Source organism: Lytechinus variegatus, chromosome 3 (assembly GCF_018143015.1).
Source record: "Lytechinus variegatus isolate NC3 chromosome 3, Lvar_3.0, whole genome shotgun sequence".
Taxonomy (NCBI): Eukaryota; Metazoa; Echinodermata; class Echinoidea; order Temnopleuroida; family Toxopneustidae; genus Lytechinus; species Lytechinus variegatus.
This window is the reverse complement of record NC_054742.1, coordinates 3,501,538-3,522,350: the sequence shown is the minus strand read 5'-3', so window position 1 is coordinate 3,522,350 and position 20,813 is coordinate 3,501,538. Positions and strand designations below refer to the sequence as shown.

Sequence of the window (20,813 nt, the reverse complement as noted above, 5' to 3'; positions counted from 1 at the left end):
TTTTGTTCACATCTCATCCATATTCAAATATAAAAAAAATAAATCAGAGTTATTGAAACATAAGTGTGTCAATATCATTAAAATCAAATAATAATAATGATAATAAAAATAATAGTTAAAATTATATAGCGCTTCAAACGTTGGTTTCTAAGTGCTATGCATTGTAATTATTATTACCCTGGTCATAGGATCCATCACTGTTCTACACATAAAGTGCACCATCTCCACTCCCTGGGGAGTATCCTGGCCAGACAACTCTTTATCAGTGCACACATGACAATCTAATCACACTGATATTCACATCCAACCAGGTACCCATTTAACACCTGGGTCGAGAGTGACAGAGTGTGGATTAACGCTTGCCAAAGCACGACAGGCCGCAGTGGGATTCGAACACACGAGCCTCTGATAAGCCAGTTCGTAGTTCCTTTCTGCGCATGATCAAAAGATTCTACGCATGATCACAAGAAGGTCATTTGCACTAAAGTGACATGCATGCTTTAAAATCTAATGAGATAAGCACCAACTTTGATGTCTTGATTATTCACATATTCTTTTGAATTGTCGTTTTCATTTACATCAACAAAAAACAACAATGCTTCCACGAACGACTAGTATTTCACAGTTTGTCAAGTACATTGTGCAACATGCTAAGATATGCATCCAAAGTAGGAATGCAACAAATACCTTCATTAAGCGTTCACTGGTGTGCTATTCTGGTCACCTGGTCTATTCAATTCCTTCATTCTGCTATGTAAGGCAAGCTTACATAATATCTTGCTTTGAAATCTGCCTATCATGATGAAAGAAATGAAAGGTCATTTGACAAAAATTGCCCATGAAGTAATTACGAACTGGTCTATTACAAGGGAATGTGACATGCATTTGAATGAATAAAATGTTTATACAATTTCAAGAGAGCTCTAATTTGAGGCATTGCTGCTTCCAAAGATGCTAAACTATACGGAACATTGCATTTTTTTCAGTTTCACACATTCATTACTGTGAATATAAAAATATTCTCATTTCTCAGGCAGAAACTTTGTTAAAATGAGTTATCTGTATTCTGACCATCACCATTTACCTGTCATTAGTCAGTAGTTACATCCAACTAGTAAAGGTCTTTAAATAAATATTATTTCAACTTCAAGAAATGGAATGTAATATGTAGTACAATACAACAACAGCAAACAGAAAATAAAGAGTAAAGCACATTTACAATAAAGTACAAAAGTAACATCTGAAGTGCACACCTCGATTGATACAGTGATTACAAACTATTACAGAATGAATATAACTTTTATAAGATTTCAGAAACAAAAGGCAATCAAATATATTTTGAAAAATGACAGCAAAAAGGGGTTTACAGTTTTACAGTTATCTACCCAAAATTCTAAATAAAACCTCCAATATCAAATAACATTCCCTGTTTAACAAGAGAGAAATAAATGCAAAATTATATATATATATAGCAGTTTCTCTTCTTCCTACTTATCTAATCTTTGTATGATCATAATTTTTTTTTCAAGAAAGTTACAACAAACATAAATATATAAATTATAATGCTCTTTTAAGCATTCTTAAATCATTTATATGAAATTTGGTTTAAGATATAAGCAGATGTTTTGACCATTGTCCATTGTATTTAAAGCAGTGTATATTTTCATTAACTAAGAAATTGTTCAGTTCACCTACAATTGGGACAATAAAGAGAGACAAAACATATATATACAGTATATCTTATGCGTTTACTACATTTAATGAGGAAGACACAGTATATGCAGATCACATTTAGTACAGATACTTTAAAAACTTACTTATTCAATTAGCTTTAATAATAATGCCAATACATGCTCTATAAACAATACAATTAATTTTTTGAAATATTTTTTTTCAAGAAAACCAACATCTACAGCAAAAGCACTCCACTGGATATTCAGAAATGCTTACTATTTATCTGACGATCATCCAAGTGAAAAAGAAATAAGACACAGTCATCCAATAATCTGCTTCAGACATCACTAGATTTTTAGAAATGATTAAATTAAAATTGACTCTGCTCAGATTGATCTGCACATCTGCCCATGAATGTTTACTTAAAGTTTGGCAGTAAATTTGGTGCATTGCCATTTGACTATTTTCATGTACTTACATGTATGAGATACCATTCTAAGCCGATATGAAACTTCAGATGAAACAACAAATTCAGTCCACACTTCTGTGTAATTTTGGGGTTCATCTCTCTTCTTCAATACTCATTACAAAATAATATACTAAAGAAAAAGTATTATTCCTTCCTTTTCAAAATGAAATTGATTATTTCACTGTACGAATGAATTAACAATTATAAATTAGTAAAAAAGTTGACAAATGGTACCCCATAAAAGGTATGGTCCAAGATAATCTTGGGTTAACTTTATCAATTCAGTAAGAACACCATCCATGATTATTCATTTCTAAATCTCAATACGATCCTATAAATTGCAACCATGGAAATGAATATACAAAAAATAAATCAACATATAAGTTGCATATTACAGCTCTATGCTGTTACTACAGCAGCAGAAACGGCAACAATGCATGCAAAGTGTTTAGGATCATCAAGTTATAATATGGGAATCATATCCATGGTTTAACTGATGACCTTAGCTTTTCTGAAATATTGCTTTCTTCTTTTATTGCTCCTCCTATACTTGTAATATGCAGACTAATTATGGCAAATAGTGTATTAACAGTTCATCATCTCTGAAGTTTCATCTGATTTTGTTTGACCTCATAGGGAAAAATCATGTGAACATTTCAAAACAAAGAACAACCAATCATCTCATAAAAACTAAATTGACAATAAATTCTACTGAAATGTTTCAGGGTAAAAAATGTTCATTTAATAAACAAAAAAAAAGATGTAAGGCAGTTCCGAATTTCTACTGTACTCATGTCAACCTAATAATAAGTAAATAAATATTCAAAAATATTAAATATATAAAAAAATATGTTGGTAAAAAATTGAACTGAACAAAAGTAAACCCAACCAAATATAAATCAATAATAAAAATGGAAAATGAAAGTCTAGCTACCTAATTGAATGGACCTGGCTATATCATGTGAAAGTTGTTCTGCAGATGCATCTCTTGTAGAATAGCCTTGTCTTTTTTCATTGGTCTTTTTGGGATACAAACCTAGCTTCATCCTTGTTCTTGTCCTGCTCTCTGAACTCTTAAGTGAACGTTTGGGAAAGGGATTAAATACCACACGTGCAGGAGGTGTCGTTGGCTCATCACAGCTGGAACTTCCACTACTACATCGTCTCCAACTGGTAGAGACAGACACATGACTTTGGTCTGCTACAGTCCCATTGGTTGTTATCCATGGTTTCTCCTGACTGGGACTGGTTGGTTCTGATGCTTTTAAATTTTGTCTTCTTGGGGAGGTGCTTGGGAGAGTTGGATTGAATGCTGCAACGGAGCAATTAAACTCTGGTGCTAACATGCTATTTGGAATGCTTTCTGTACTTGTACTCTTCAATGTCTTATCAGAGTCTAGGTGCTGCCTTGGTCTGTTGCTAGTGACATCATTTGCATTAAGGTCTTGACTTTCTGATGATGCTGAATCACAGGCATCATTGACACGCATCACACGTTCAATGCCATTTGTATCAAGGCTGACATTTTCATGCTGGTCATCGTTGGTATGGCTTCCTCCATCTGATCCCCAACCCAGATCAATCAATGAACCAATCTCTGGCTCAAAAGACTCTCGGGAGCATGTCTTTTCATCTTGTTTTGACAAACTGTCCTGGTGACCCTTGGTCAGATCATCCCGGGATGAAGAATGGCAACCTACAGCAGATATATCTTCATTATCTTCAAAGACACTTGAGAGTTCTGACATGTCATCCCTTCCTCCATCATTCTTACTTTCATCCTTGTCTGAGGTAAGATGCTTTACATTTGGTTTGGTGTTGACATGAACTCTCTTGCTTGGAAAGTCATCATCATCATCATCATCATAGCTCTTTCTTGACGGGGGTGCTATCTGAGGTGTAGAAGCAATTTTGGCATTCTTCTTACCCAGACCTCCTTTTCCAACAAGTAAGTGGTTGACTACTGCTGGGCTTTCGATTGCAACTGCTATGTTCTTCTTACGTGATACAGGCTTGTGGGCTATAGGGAGATGGATTATGAAAACCAAATATGTATTAATTATCAAATCTGCAAAAGAAGTATTAAAGAAGAATACCTGTCTGTAATGATCATTTGACCTTTATAAAGACAAAGACCATCTCCATGTAGACTGGTTTAAAAAGAAGCTGTCACGGTGACCTAACTTTTCAAACCCACTGAATCATAATCCATTCTTCCTAGCTTTTTGGCTGACATTAGTGTTTTAGAAATTCTTAGGTATGGGAAGTAATATGTTCAAGCAAGTGTAAAGTCATATATAGACTAGAAAACTCCAAAAGATATTCTTAGAAGCACTTGTCAATTATACCATCTACTGAGATTTAGAAGCACATTGATACCGTTTGGACCAGATCAAACAAGAATAACATCACAGATAATTCCATTAGATACTTGCCTCTTTTGCCTGCAATACTTGTAGGCCCATATATGACATGCGCCCTCATCTGCCTGCGCTGTATGCGTAAGTACTGTTTCTTCAATGACTGTACATCCATAGTCATCCTCTCCATGAGGGCAGCAGAGTGGAGGGTAAGGTCTTCGGAGCTTGTACTGTATGCACCGGGACTAACTTTGGTGATGTCATCTCCAGCTGACCCTTGAGATTCAGAACGATCACCTGTTCTCCCAAAAAGTGAGATAAAAAAAGTCAACATTTAATCATTTTAGTCCAAATGGTTAAGTAGACAAAATAAGTTTTAGCTAAACTACAATAAGATCATGAGGTGTGGCACCAAAAATGAAGTAAACACAATGGGAGTGATTTAGAAGTAGAAAATCCATAGTTTTAAATCTAATTTTGTCCCTGCGAACGGGAGTAGCCTAATTCACCTCACACTCACAACAATCTTTACTTCTCTCTTTGCCTGATTCATTGCATCCTCAATGCCACCCTCCTCTTCCACTGCTTCTTTCATGTCTTCTTAGGCCATTGCATCCTCATCAAACCATTCACTTCATACTAAGAAGCCCTCCTTAAAACATGCCCCTCATTAGCATGTGCCCATATCGACGTACAGTCCACTGCTTCTTCCAAAAACCAATATCTGCATCAAGTCCTCTGTCTTCTTCCTATTCATCAACTTCACACCACACGTCGCTCTCACCATTGCTCTATGTGTCCTCTTAAAAATCCCCATCTCTTTTTTTGCTCAGACCACATGTCTCACTTCCATACAGCACCACCGATCTCACACAACTCTTATATTCTTATAATTTAAATTTACCCAAAGAATACAACATAACCAACTTACTACCATCAGTGATAGCATATGGCGACTGTGGAGGAAATAGTCCTGTAAAGCATGTCATATTGGTCAGATCTTCATCATCTATAAATTCAGTTTCCTCATCACTCTGGCTAGCATGACTACTAGATGGTTGTGAGTATCCTCTCTGTCCTTCCTTACGCTTAGGACCAACAGTAGTTGACTTGGTTTCAGATGAGGTTGAAGTCTTCTCCAAACCACCAAGAGGAGAGAATGGGGTGATGCTGAACATATACTTCTCACGGATCTCATTCAGATGAGGGAATGGGAATGATGCCATTGAGTAAATCGTCTATACACCAATTAGAAGAGAGGTTACAGGGTTTAAAGACAATTATGATGAAAACCATCTCATGTATTTGCCATGATATTGTACATGTATGTCATGTTTGGACATTTACTTAATGGCTGAGTTATTTCAGCAATCCAGTCCACAATCAAATACTGTGTATACCTGTCATTTTGTTGGGGACCCATTTTTAGTTAAATTTAAAGTAAAATTAAACATACTCATCTTAATTTTTTTCTTTCATTAGCATTTGTGCCTGTATCTTATTCTCTCTCCATTTTTCTTTTTTTTGTCAGCAGTCACCGGATAGGGTAAAATATTCATTTTTATGGACTACAGTTATTTACTTAACTTTTTACCAGGATAGTCCAGTAGTTAAACAATCTACATCCTATTATGTTGCAGTATAATATTGTATCTATTCTTTTATGTATTTTTTTGAATAAAAGAAAGTTGAAATATTTTACACATTTCATATATTTAAACAGGTGAAAAGTTAACCTTGGCAAACAAAAGAAGAAAAAATTAATCAGCAAAAGCTATGACTTCTTCACTTTGTCTAATGCTTCTAACCAGAACCTGAGCCCTCTCTACATGTATTTACATATACCCAACCCATGCCTTCTAAATTACTGTGAATAATGATACCATTCTGCTGTGCACATCATTTTCACAAGTTGGAAGAAAATGTGGTCAATGGTTTACTTTTTATATTATCACAAGTAGTTCAATTTTTTTTGTTCTTTTTATAAAGAGGAATAGTTTTATGTTCAGTTACCTTAACAAGATCATCTCCATCAATGAGCTGATCTTGCAGCATCTCACTACACAGTACAGCCATCTGACTATAGAATTCATCAGCACTCTTAATCTCTAATAAAGGTCTAAAGACAATCAAGATGAGATTCAAAACTGATGAATAACATCACATTATTTGACAATTTTAATAGGACCATTACAAGACAGGAAAACACACTGGAGTAAGTAAATAAACAATATTGCAGATAATCAACAGAATCTCAATATGAAATGAGGTAAACAATAACTTCTGATAATCAGAGACAAAATCATTCTGAACCATGCATTTAATCTTATACATAAAAATACACTGAGCCTCATTAATTTTACAGCCTTCTATGAAGAAAAATGTAGCAACAATGATGACTATATCTTATTTCATCTCTTAACTGCCTACTGCAATTGTCTTGCTCAGATGACGTTGCTGTCAATCCTGCAAACTTTAGAACAGATATAAATGGCAAGCATGATCAGATCATACTATCTGGTAAAATGTTATCAGGACATTGAGCTGAAGTAAAGGAAATAGTTTTTCATCATACTCACTGTTCCAGTTTAGCCCATATTGCAAGTGCCACTCTGAGCAGAACTTCAGAACCTTCTAGGAATAGTGTATCCCATACTCTTAGGACTAACTTCTTAGGTACACAGGTGGCAAATAGTGTTAGAAACCATTGCATGGTGAAAACATTGGTTAAAGGTGGCTCATAGCTACCTGTCAATATAAAAAAAATGAAAAGAATAAGCAGTACATGACCATATCAGTATTTCATTGTCTTGTGTCATTGAGGAAGGGATCACTTATCACAGATGGGAAAATGGCTATATATACAACAATTATCAAAATAATTCAGTGGATTTTAATCTGCTAAAAATGTGTATTATAACATAAACAATGATGAATAGTGTTTTGTATAAAATCGATAAATTACCAATATTTTTTTTGTCACCAAAATGTTTTCCTGTTTGTTCATTTTAACTGTATTCTTGTGCTGTGTTAAACTGCATGCAATTTTACACTGCTGATTGATGTTGTATGGCAATTATGTAAAAACAATTAGCAACACCCTAAAATTTATAATTTCATAATTTGATATGTAACAGTAAAGAATGAAATTCAACACTGGAACATTTAGCTTGCTTGGTCAACATCTTTTCTCAGGTGCTCCTTACTACCTAAACCAATGAATTATTCTTAATGTAACATTTTAAAGATACAGACAAAAACAGAACATTAGACATACCTGACAAACCATCATTGGCTGATTTTTGAAGCTTGTCTAGATGTTGTGCTAGGTCAGGTAGTTTGAAATGTAGGAGCTCGCGGAATACAGCCATGTCAACAGACAGCGCCCTCAAGTTGTTTGCAAAGTAGCTGTCAGGTAGGACATGATCTATCAAGAAAATCATTACCTGCACATTTATGAGAAGAAATTTAAAAGAAAAATAGAGACATGGTAATCTTGTGGTTCTAACCTATATCGAAATAGTGGGTTCATATTCCATTGATAACAGTAGGAAATTCCTTGTCATTGTGCTGCACTATACCCAGGTGAGGAAATGGATAACAAATTACATATAGGCCTATATGTAGTTACTGAGAAATTTCTCTTTAGTCTAAAATGATTACATTAATTACTCAGTATGAAGTTAAATGGACACAATTTTTCAAATTGCCCTTCTGATAAAGATGATCATTTATGATATCAAGATTTAAGAATGCGTTTGCTTTTAAATCCGAAAAGCATAGAGCATAACACACATGTATGTTTCATGTTAAGAATTAAAAAATGTCACATGAATGAGTTAATATCATGAAACATCATGGTATGATGTTTCATGTGAATTGCTCTGCCATTTTAATCTTCTTCCACACACTTTGAAAAGATATTGACATTGCCTGACTACAACTATATAAATCTTTATTTCCTTGTCATATTCCTCTAAATTGGATTATTACCTTAAGAGCATCATCTTCCATCCTTTCCATGACCTCTAGAATAAGTGCAGCGATGACATTAAACCCTTGACAGTAACCAACAGACTTGTTCCATCTAGCATAGGCCAAAAGCACTCGCTTTAGAACTACTCTGTCTTCCTCTGCTCCTTGACCACAGAAACCACTACAACCAGTACGATGTAAATCCTAGAATGCAACAAGTAAATCAAGTCCTTTCATTCTTTGTCATTCATTAGTTTAAAAAAAAAAAATCAGTTTCTAATATCCAGCCTCTTAACCTATTATCTCTTTTCAAGAATATTTTGACTGAATCTACAAGATAGGCCTCAATCTAGAATATCAAAATGAGACAATCAAATGAAATCATCATGTTAAAATTGCATCAATTTATTCCTGATTCTTCCCTTTGAAAGAAAATGATCATAATGGTGACTTTAACATGTATACAATAGGGCCAATATTGATAACACCTACATGTATACCACATTCTATTCCTATTTGAGAACTCTTTACATGTTCATTCATATACGGAAAATAAGTTCAAGAGTGAGAATACTGATTTTTTTTATAGCATTTGAGATATTTGTTTATGTACAGTGATTTTGGTATGTGCACAAAAACTTTATTCATAATGTATAAACTGATTGTTAGCAACCCATCATACCTTAACAATCTGGACACCAAGTTTGTCATCATCAGGATTTGAGTGATCATTAAATGCAACCTTAACTGTCTTCTCCCAATCTAATTTAAGATGCTTGATATGCTTGTCTGCTAGGCTCAACCACACTGCCTTGCGTAACTCACGGGGTAGACCAAATGGAAGACGAGCCACTGCTCTTAATGCATCATACCACTGAATTCAAGATGATAAAAATGAGATGAAGTTGGGACGATATTGTAAGAAAACATCAGATCTGTGCTCATAAAAAAACAATTATTCAATTAAGCATAACACAAAACTTGCTGTTTCAATTCTTAGTACACAAGGCATGAGTAGGCTGCACATTCAGACCCTTAACTCGAGTGAAGGGTAATACCTCACTACCCTATGTCCAAGTTTCAAGAACTAGGTCCATATACTTTCTAAGTTATGATGACATTTCAGAAACTTAACCTTCGGTTAAGACTTTCATGATTCCCATCAACATGTTGACGCCTGGTTTATTTCCAATTCGTCAAATTGCCAACTTGTATACTACCATTTGGTCTATCATCAGTTCGTCTACTCACCACATTGTCTACTTTTAGTCTAATGCCATTCCGTCCAATAACCAGTTGGTCCAATAGCCATTTAGTCCATATACCATTAGGTCTTATTAGTGTTAATTGTGCAAAATGAATGAAAAGAAAATGTGCATAAGACCAACTGGTTATCATACGAAATGGTAATAGACAAAATGGTGATTAGAAGAAGTGATGATTGGACCAAATCAAATGGTTGCTACAAGAAATGTTGATGGATAGAATGGCATTAGACTAAATGCAGGTAGACCATGTGGTGAATGGACGAATTGGCAATTGACCAATTCTGATGCCCACGGAAAAGCTCTGCTATGCAGACGAGACAAAAAATGCCTGTGGGGCTAGTCAAATATATAATATATTTTTATAATAAAAAAACTGTTTAAAGGGGTGTTTTTTTGGTTTTGGATGCGGGCTACGCGTGCACTCATTAAGGGTATCAAAATCATTGACTTAAAAAAAAGGGAGGTTTTGAAAGACTTGTCAATTGTCAATCGCGGGGGTCAAACATATTTAGGGTATTTTTTTTTCAAGACTGGCCAAACGTTTTTAGGGTATGTTTTGTCCCTAAGCTTTTTTCCCACGCATTTTCCTCATTTCTGAAAAGTGTTTGGATTCTTCCTGATTGAATAAAACTTGTTTAGGGGGTCATATTCTGGCGACAACTTGTTTAGGGGCCAAAATGTGTAAATGAAGCTCGCAAAAAACCTGTTAAGGGGGTTATTTTGCACACAGAAAAAAACTTGTTTAGAGGGTGTATGGAAATAATTTGGTCATGCATGCGAACAGCAATACATTTGACTGCCCCCCCCCCTGGGAAAAATGGCTAAGTCTGTGTTTATGCGACCTCAAGCCAGAATCATGATTTGAATCATGATTTTAAACACAAACATGAATCACAATATCACAGAATCAGCATTTAGACGACCTTTATTCCAATGCTGTCTCTCCTCAGATTCGGCCAATCCAGTCCGCATCACAGTGCGCAGTTTGACAGAGGAAGTTTTTCGCACTTGTGTTTTGGCTCTCGGAAAATCTTTTGTTACCAGAATTCAGTCTATACCTCATTTTGTTTACTTCTCTCATAGGGTCCATATGCTTACATTCATCTTGTTGGTTTATCCAAAATGGTGTTCGGAAGTGGATTTCAGCGTAGATCCAATTTAATATTGATACTGTTTACTCAACGATAACTGAGATCATTGTTTGTCCAGTTAATTCATTTACTAAAACTAGATTAATTCATTTACTAGAAGTTGAAGACAGGACCAAAAAAAATGAAAAGTAGTGGATGATGCGATGACCAACACTGAACTTGTACATGACAAGAAATGCATGCATAGTACATAATCATGTACCAACAATGAGCATATAGAGCACCTTGAGCTTGGCAAGAGTCAAACCGACAGAGGCCCGACACAGTGAGGTCATAGAATCATGATGCAAACCACGATTGAGTTTATACGACTTTTTCGTGCGTGATTTCAGGAACGTCTTTCCAAACACCCCTTTTTCCGTGTTTCATGTTTGTGATTTGAAGACGTTTACTTTCACTTTTGACTAAACGCAATCATGATTCTGCAGAATCGTGATTTGAATCATGATTAAGATCATGATGACAAGAAATGCATGCATAGTACATAATCATGTACCAACAATGAGCATATAGAGCACCTTGAGCTTGGCAAGAGTCAAACCGAAAGAGGCCCGACACAGTGAGGTCATAGAATCATGATGCAAACCACGATTGAGTTTATACGCTTCCAGATGATTAAGATCATGATTAAGATCATGATTCTAGGGTAAAAAAGTGGCACCTAAACGCACCCTAAAATTGAGAAATGGCTCTCATAAATTATGTTGTGTGTTTGTTTCCGGGGGGGGGGAGGGGTAACAATAAGCAATAAAATCAACTCAAGTCTTTTTTTATGTTTTTCTTTATATCGGGGAACCAGTAAATGTTAGGTTCGGACCAGTAAAAAATTGAAACACTCGGTACTGGTTCCATATGATTGGGTCGGACCAGTGGAAAAAAGGGTTAGTGGGAAGCCTTGCCTACATGTAATTGTACACTCTGATATTGTTTATCACAGTAGGATAGAATTATCTTTATCTCTGATCCTGTGAAAAGGAGAATTTCAAAGAAGGACAGAGATTTAATGTTGAACCCTATAAAGATAAACAGTGAGATCATTTAAGTCACCCATTAATATAAACAAAGAAAATAAAATCAAAGCTCACCTAATACTTTAATGGGATATAAAAATGATGCAGAAATAATGCAGATTATTTTAATGCAAATGTAAAATATATAAGCTTTATCAGGATAACAAAAACACCCAACAAAGTGTTATGAAATACTGTTGTAATTGAATATTTCTGACCTTGCCAAACATCTGTCCAAAATTTGAATGTACAGGTACATCCACAAATAAACATGCAGGAATGATGCACAAATAAAACACACATTTAGATGTGTATCAGTATGAATTCACATGACCTCTATATACCTATATTTTGTTTAAGAGCTGTTTAATAGGAAATCCAATCCATATATTGAACTATTCAACAAGTGTACATACTGTACAGTTTCTGTTAACAGTATTTCATGCAATAGTTACATTGTAAGCTTAACTCTCATTGTTGACTCATGGCTCCACACTAAACCCTTTTTTTCTACTGGTCCAAACCTAAAATTTACTGGTCCCTGAAAACATTGAAAAACATTTTTAAAAATGAGTTTATTTGGTGTCTTTTATTACCCCCTCTCCCAAAAAACATAAAAACAAACAGTACACACACAACATGCTATTGGTCAAACTTAGAGAGCCATTTTTACAATAAACAGATAGAAGAAAATATCATTTGTATCAGTTTGATATATTTTTTTACTGGTCAACTCGGACCAGTAAATCTGGCCATTTCTGAAAAATTACATCGGACAGGCGCCAGTGTTACACGTTGATAAAGCTGTAAATAAAAAATTAACCTTCGGTGAACATTTAATATTGATGACACCGTCGGAAAAGCGGCACCTACCAACATTTTTTATTGTTTTAAAACGTTTTAAATCGTTTTAAAACATTTTTTCCAACAAATGATGTAATTTTCTGTAAATCAATTAAACTGTAATACAGTTTGATTTAAGCTCTTGATGATTTAAATACATTTTTGGAGTAAGAGATGACTACATTTTTTTATACTGAATTTCCAAAAGAAAATTTCATATTTCCCCTAAATTGAATGCATAAAAAAAACACTGAATTAAGTTCACATTTTCTAAGTTTATTCCTCGTACATGTACTCCCAGGGTATTTTGAGTCTTGTAAATCTAGGGGGGGGGGGACAAGAAGTACAATGGAAGATATTGACATAATCTTTGGGGTTTCAAAGCTTAATTTCATTTGGATAAATAATTCCAATTTTGGTGCATGAAAAACAAATTTGGCTTTAAATCTATCAATAAAACCCTTGAACTGCTTATTTGTTTAATTGAGGAATTGTAATCAAATGCATATTAGAACAAAAATCAAAAGGCCTATAATGTTTTTTAATGTTTTTGTTTTACTTTTTTCTGATATTTATTTAATAAAAACAGTTTTTACTTATTGTTTTTTTATTGAAATTATTTGCAATAGTTTTCCTATCATTAAAAAAAATACAAATAATGATACAGATACAAATTTTGGCAAGAATTCACATTGGCTTTATACATGAAATCATGTTTTTGAGCAGATTTGGGTCTGGCATCGTGTTTATGGATTTATCGTAGAATTTTTTGAGGGGCCATTAAGGTCCCCTGGGATTGTTAGGGTTAAGGTTTGCTAGCTGATTATCTTATACAGTTTAAAGTACTTTTCTTCATCTCTACAAAGTTTCACCTGCTTTCATGTGAACCTCAAGAGTGCAATGTCAGTTTTAAAGTCTATTTGTAAAATATTATTATACGAGTGCAACACTTCCATTTTTATTACTACTATTACATATTCATGTATTTGAGCTTACTTTAGTTTAAATATTGTTTGTTTCCCTGTCCAAAAAGTGAGCACAACAATTTAAAATGAGAATATTCTTAATATGGATTGATGTGCACAATTGAACAGGAGAAAAGGAACATGACAAAGCGATAGAGAAAAGGAGAATTAAGGGGGAAAGAGAAAAAAGGAGAAAAAAGGGGTGTTAACAAAGAGTTTTAGTTAAAAGAAAATAATGCCCCACTTTTAAAAAGAAATAAAAAGTATGTAAAAAAAATTCATCTAAAATCACATCCATGCAAATTTATGACATACATGACTATGCAGTGTTTTAAAACATTTTTTTTAAAGGGTGTTTTAAAAAACGGTCTTAAAAAATGTTTTGAAACACACCGTTTAAAACGTGCCAACCTTGGATGTAAATTTATTTATTGTTTATTCACACATATTGAAACAGGTTCACAAGATCAGAGATAAAATTCCTGTTTTGCATCTTGGGTCTGGTGTATAAAAAACATGATAAAATAGTAATTACAATAATAGGCATATATCACAGAACAGGGTAAGACATAAAAATATCAGCGTAATACAAATTGAACATGTAAACATTACTGATCATCTTATTATTAATGGTAAAAAAATGGTAAATATAAGAAAGTTATGGCAATTCAAAATTTCCCTTATTTTTGACAAAACAGTTATATGCACAATGCACTGACATGCAAATTGGGGAGTCGATATGTCACTCACTAATTCTTCTGTTTTTTTATTGTTTGATATTTCAAATTTTTTATTTGACAATGACCAACTTCAATAAACAACAAAAAGTTAAAACATTGTAAATGTAGAAGGATCGTGATCTGGTATTCAAAGAGTGAAATCCTTTCAAACTCCAGAGAAGGCTCTTAGTTAAATAACCCTGTTTAGATCTATAGTAAAGTTATAGTAGATAGAACGTGTGCCTTTAAATGGTATGATTGGTATCTTTCATAAAATCCTTGATTTTGATTGGCTGTTGGGTCACTTCTGTCAGAATGAATTCTGACACATTTCAATGTTTCATTCTTTACCCAACTCCATCAGATCTCTGTGAACAGAGTAACTAAAGGACATACCTGTCTAAATGCTTTCTTCCCTGGTAGTGGCTCGATACTAAACCTTAGCTGGGCATCCACTCCTAAAACATTAAAGAGAAATATATCAGGAAATTAATTACTTACATATATGCCAGGGCCCCGTCTTACAAAGAGTAACAAATGATTTGATGAACCTCCAGTATATGGAAATCCATCAACTTGATAGATTTTTTCTTCAGGAAATTTGCAGAATGTCCATTCGGTATCATTTTCGCAACCTAGGATTTATCCGTAAATATTTAACTAAGTCCGCAACCAAAAAGATAGTACATGCCTTGATTTTTCCTCCCGCCTTGACTTTTGTAATGCCCTTTTGTTTAATTTACCTAAGGCTCAGTTACATAAGCTTCAGAATGCAGCTGCTCGCATTGTCACTTTGTCAAGTAAACGCTCACATAACACCCCCATCTTGTATTCCCTGCAATGGCTCCCTATCAAAAATCAGATTATCTTTAAGATTTTATTGCTTGCCTTTCATAGTATTTTTGGATCAGCACCACAATACAGTCTATCATTTACCAATCACTACAGACCAGGCAGATCTTTGCGCTCATCCACCTCTGGCTTCCTTGTCATTCTAAAAGTTTCAAAAACTTGGGGGGAAAGATCATTTGCTTTTGCATGCCCCACTTTGTGGAATAGCCTTCCTGAAGACATAAAAAATGGACCTCTATCAAAACTTTCAAAAATCTTCTAAAAACTTTATTTAACTCTTAGCTCTTTATGCGCCTTGAGCACTCTACAGAGTGGATGTGGCGCTTTACAAGTCTCATTATTATTATTATTATTAAACAAAGAGAATTTAAAAAAAAACTATGACTCTATGAATATAGGCCTACATCGTATCTAGAAAATATGTTGAACAAACATGCAGTTTAGATCAACAATGATGGCTTTCCATAGTTGAGGTTGATAGGATAAATCATAACCCTTTGTATTAAGGGTCTCAATCTTTGTAAGCCAGCAGCAAGAAGGAATTTGTGACTAATAATACATGATTGACTGAAAATAGGAACATAATTTTGAAGTTTCGCTTATTTTTCACAAAACAGTGATATGCATGACTCAGTGAAATGCAAATGAGACAGTCGATGATGTCCATCACTCACTATTTCTCTTGTTTTTTATTGTTTGAATTATACAATATTTCATTTTTTTTACAGATTTGACAATAAGGACCAACATAATTGAAACATATAGTATTAAACAATGCTAAATACACATGTTCAGGGAGGAATTAATCATTGTTCAACACGACAACAGGGAGTAAATTGGAATATTTCATATAATAAAATACAAAAGAAATAGTGAGTGATGTCATCAGTCTCCTCATTTGCATACCTACAAGGATGAAAATATAACTGTTAATTTAGCGAAACTTTAAAATGTCATAACTTTCTTATTTTATATCCGATTATGATGAAATTTTCAGTGTTATGCATGTTGGATTTTTCTCTTTTTACATGTATTTGAAATTTGAATCAACTTTTTGTTGGGGTGGACTTGTTCTTTAACCAAAATTAAGGGTCTCTAATAATTGCATTTCTCGCTCTTCCATGACATCTATAAGGATTTTTAGTGACAGGACCTTCCCATCCATACATGTATAATTTGTCTATATCACTTATCATGAATTTTATCTAGGCGAGCCCTACTTTAAATCTAACGACCACGATTTATGTGAATCAAATAGCAAACAAGTGGAATGCCTCTGACCGTCTCACCTGCATCACGCGATTCAATATAGCAGCAGTGCTCACTTTGAATACTACTCTAACTCGCACAAGATGTTCAGTGATACATGGTTACTCTTATTTCCCTTTTTTATGAACTAGACCAATAAACTTACAGAGATATGATGGTTATTCAACAAAAAAACCCAACATGGCCAAAGTTCATTGACCTTACATGACCTTTGACCTTGATCATGTGACCTGAAACTCGAACAGGATGTTCAGTGATACTTGATTACTCTTATGTACAAGTTTCATGAATCAGATCCATAAACTTTCAAAGTTATGATGGTAATTCAACAGATACACCCAATTCGGCCAAAGTTCATTGACCTTTGACCTTGGTCATGTGACCTGAAACGCGCACAGGATGTTCAGTAATACTTGATTACTCTAATGTCCAAGTTTAATGAACTAGACCAATAAACTTTCAAAGTTATGATGGTAATTCAACAGATACCCCCGATTCGGCCAAAGTGCATTGACCCTAAATGACCTTTGACCTTAATCATGAGACCTGAAACTTGCACAAAATTTTCAGTGATGCTTGATTACTATTATGTCCAAGTTTCATGAATCAGATCCATAAACTTTCAAAGTTATGATGGGAATTCAACAGATATCCCCAATTCGGCCAAAGGTCATTGACCCTAAATGACCTTTGACCTTGGTCATGTGACGTGAAACTCATGCAGGATGTTCAGTGATACTTGATTAACCTTATGTCCAAGTTTCATGAACTAGGTCCATATATTTTTAAGTTATGATGACATTTCAAAAACTTAACCTCAGGTTAAGATTTCGATGTTGATTCCTCCAACATGGTCTAAGTTCATTGACCCTAAATGACCTTTGACCTTGGTCATGTGACATGAAACTCTAATAGGATGTTCAGTAATACTTGATTAACCTTATGGCCAAGTTTTATTAACTAGGTCCATATACTTTCTAAGTTATGACGTCATTTCAAAAACTTAACCTCAGGTTAAGATTTGATGTTGACGCCGCCGCCGTCGGAAAAGCGGCGCCTATAGTCTCACTTTGCTTCGCAGGTGAGACAAAAACTGTATTATACACAGAAGTATGTGACTCTGAATTATTAGGGCCGCACAATATTGTGCAAATTACATGTAGGTCGATACATAATAATAATAATACATATCTGCCATATTACCAATTGTGAACAATGAACATAGCAGATGACCTAATCAGATTCTAGATTCTAAGCCAATATGAAAAGTTTGAACTTTGTTACTGAATCACCTCTCATATTTTTCACTTTGTTAATGTACTGTAATACCATGAGAAAATATGTAGGACAAAATATTTGAGAATCTCTTTCCAAGAAAATCAAACTATCTTTTAATATGTATTACAACAAACAACCTGCATTATTAGTATATTAACTTTAATACTCTATTAAAAGAGAATACAATTTTGAAGTGAACAAGAATGAAAATGAGAAGAAATAGTCAGTCAATATGATTATAATCAACAGGATCATTAAAAGAAAATCATCATACAATGTTAGAGATGGTGACTGTGACAAGCATTGTTAATTTGAAAACATGACAATAACCTGAGGGTGCGTTTTATTTTGTTTTTAATTATAATAATAATAATAATGATACTAACAATAATAATAATAATTAATTTTCAAAGGGTGCACCCTTTGAAAATCACAAATTATCTTGTAAATTACTCATGTAAGCTTAAACAGAGAGCATTTACAATTAAATGGAAAATTGAATTTGGAGTAGATATTTTTCATACAATGTAACTTACTTCTCTTCTGAGAAACAGCTTGAAGCATAGCTGTGAGTACATCCTGGTTCTTCTGTCTTTTGGCCAGGTAACGATCTCTTCGCTTTAGCTGTTTGATGAGCCTTCCTGACAGGACAGCGGTGCCATGCTGAAGATCTCTTACCATGTCTAGAAGCTCATTGGTTGCTGAATGAACCATGTAAAGATTGATATTAAAGGAAAATGAAACCTTTAGAACAAGACAGCTAGTGCGAAAAAAAAAAAAAAAAAAACGGGTCAACGAAAGTTTGAGAAAAAATGAATGAATAATAAGAAAGTTATGAGCATTTGAATTTTAGATCATTATCGTAATGTATAGAGCCTCCCATTGGCAATGCAACAAAGTTGTGTAATATTACATGTGAACAACTCTCCAATTACTTATATCATAGAGCCTAAAATATAAATGATGCTTTTTCGGAGGTCCTGGCTAATCCACTGTATTCATTTACTTTGTAACTTCTTGCTTGTTTTATTTTGCCAAATATATAATTGAATAACATATTTCAGACCCTGTACGGGGGGGGAGTCAAATGTATTGCTGTACACATGCACAACTAAATTATTTCCAAACACCCCCTAAACAAGCTTTTCTCTGTGTGCAAAATAACCCCCTAAACAAGTTTTTCGCAGGCTTCATTTCCACATTTTTGCTCCTAAACAAGTTGTCGCCAGAATATGACCCCTAAACAAGTTTTGTCTACTTGCTAACAATAATTAATAAGCTTAAATAGACAAAATTATATTCATGGGTATCGCATGCCCCAAGTGAAGTAGGTTAAAATACCACAATCATGAAAATCCGAACACTTTTCAGAATGGAGGAAAAAGCCCCAGGGATAAAGCTTGGGGGAAAAACATATATACTAAACATGTGTGGCTAAACTTAAAAATAAAGCTTTGGAAAAAAAAACCTACATGTAAATACGTTTGACCCTGCAAATGGCCATTGACCAGTCTTTCGAAACCGCCCTGATTTGAAAATTGGTGTGTTTGATACCCTTTATATACGAGTGCATGCGCGGCCCATGTCCAAAACTGAAAAGAAACCCCTTATAACACATTTTTTGGTCGCGCATGTGTACAGCAATATATTTGACTGACTGCCCCCCGACCCCCAGGCCAGAGATAAACTAGCTCATTAATGTCAATTTAAAGGATACCAGTGTTCAAGAGAAAAACAAAATCAGGGGCTGCTTTTCACAACTAGTTGCCTAGATATCTGCAACACTGAATAAGATTGCAGTGCCAGGGTTTTATTTATCTTACAGCGCTCTTAAAAAGTTTAAGCATTTCGGGGGCAAAATCACTCTGGAGCCCACTTCTAATTTTGGTTTTCCGTCGGTGTTGCCCATTACACAAATATTTCTGAAATGCTAATTAGAATTATTTCATTTCTGGCCCTGGAAAGGTCACTTATAAACACAAACCACAATTTTCTACACATGCTTCTTTATCAAAAATTAATTTTTCAAAAGCCTGCTCTTTCTCACTAGTAAAATTATTATCATTCTACATGTTTTAAATCAAGTAAAAGTATGAGAAATTGACTGACAAATACATGGGGTGTACACATTGCAAATTTCAAATATCCACCCCCTCCCCCTTTTTTTTCTTGCTCTCCTGCTCTCTATCAATATCATTTTTAATCATCTTTCCAAGGTCTGAAATTTTCTGCCAATTTTTCCAATCTGAACGGTGAAAATAAGATTAGAATAACAGTGAGCATCCTCAGTCCTCACATTTAGCATTCAACAAGGCTCTTGGTAATCTTGAAGACTCTTGAAAGCTATCTCCTTTACTGCTAAGATAAGCTCCATCAGAAGAACACTCTGTAAATCCATCACTATCGACACTTGGCCTTGTACTTGCATGACACCTGTCATATATCTCACACAACAGACCGTCCAAAATGGAATCTTTCCTATCACGCAATTCATCACCATCTTTATCCGTTTCCACACTGTCAAAGCTGTCCAATTTCTCTAAAATATTAGAATGTTGGCAAGAAGAAGAATTTGCCTGCCTCAGGTCTGAAAAGTCTGGCTGAGAATCAGAAGGGTTGACGGATGAAAGAGGTGAAGGGGATGGGCAAAGAGACGACGGGTCACCACTTTCAGAAAGCACGTCCAGCGGACTGGGGTCATTTTTCCCCCGGCCATCTCCGGCTTCGCTAGAGTTGTCGTCGTCGAGCACAATGTCAACATATTCTCCACTTGTTTCAAAACCTGTTTGATTGCTAGATGACTGAATGCCTTGTTTATGTAACACTCTGGACAGTGCAAATGGCAAAAACAAATCATCGAAGTCCGAATTTTCATCCGGTTCTTCCATATTGTCGTTTCTCAGCTCATCTCTAGACTGTTCTCCATTCAACACGGAACGTCATCAAACACCTTTTGGGGTCAAGGGGCCGTACCGTAGTC

The 20,813-nt window shown here is 34.7% G+C and overlaps 1 protein-coding gene across 1 annotated transcript; it reads right to left on the bottom strand.

Annotated features, from left to right (window-relative positions):
• Positions 1-1,343: 1,343 nt before the first annotated feature.
• Positions 1,344-20,813, bottom strand: LOC121410007 (TBC1 domain family member 30-like). The gene is made up of 11 exons (XM_041601816.1): positions 20,130-20,813; positions 18,370-18,534; positions 14,831-14,892; positions 9,161-9,352; positions 8,497-8,682; positions 7,781-7,949; positions 7,083-7,251; positions 6,517-6,622; positions 5,435-5,741; positions 4,579-4,800; positions 1,344-4,163 (listed from the first exon to the last, which is right to left on the bottom strand). Exons 1-11 carry the CDS (start codon positions 20,719-20,721, stop codon positions 3,070-3,072), a joined length of 3,264 nt encoding a protein of 1,087 aa, XP_041457750.1. The 5' UTR covers positions 20,722-20,813; the 3' UTR covers positions 1,344-3,069.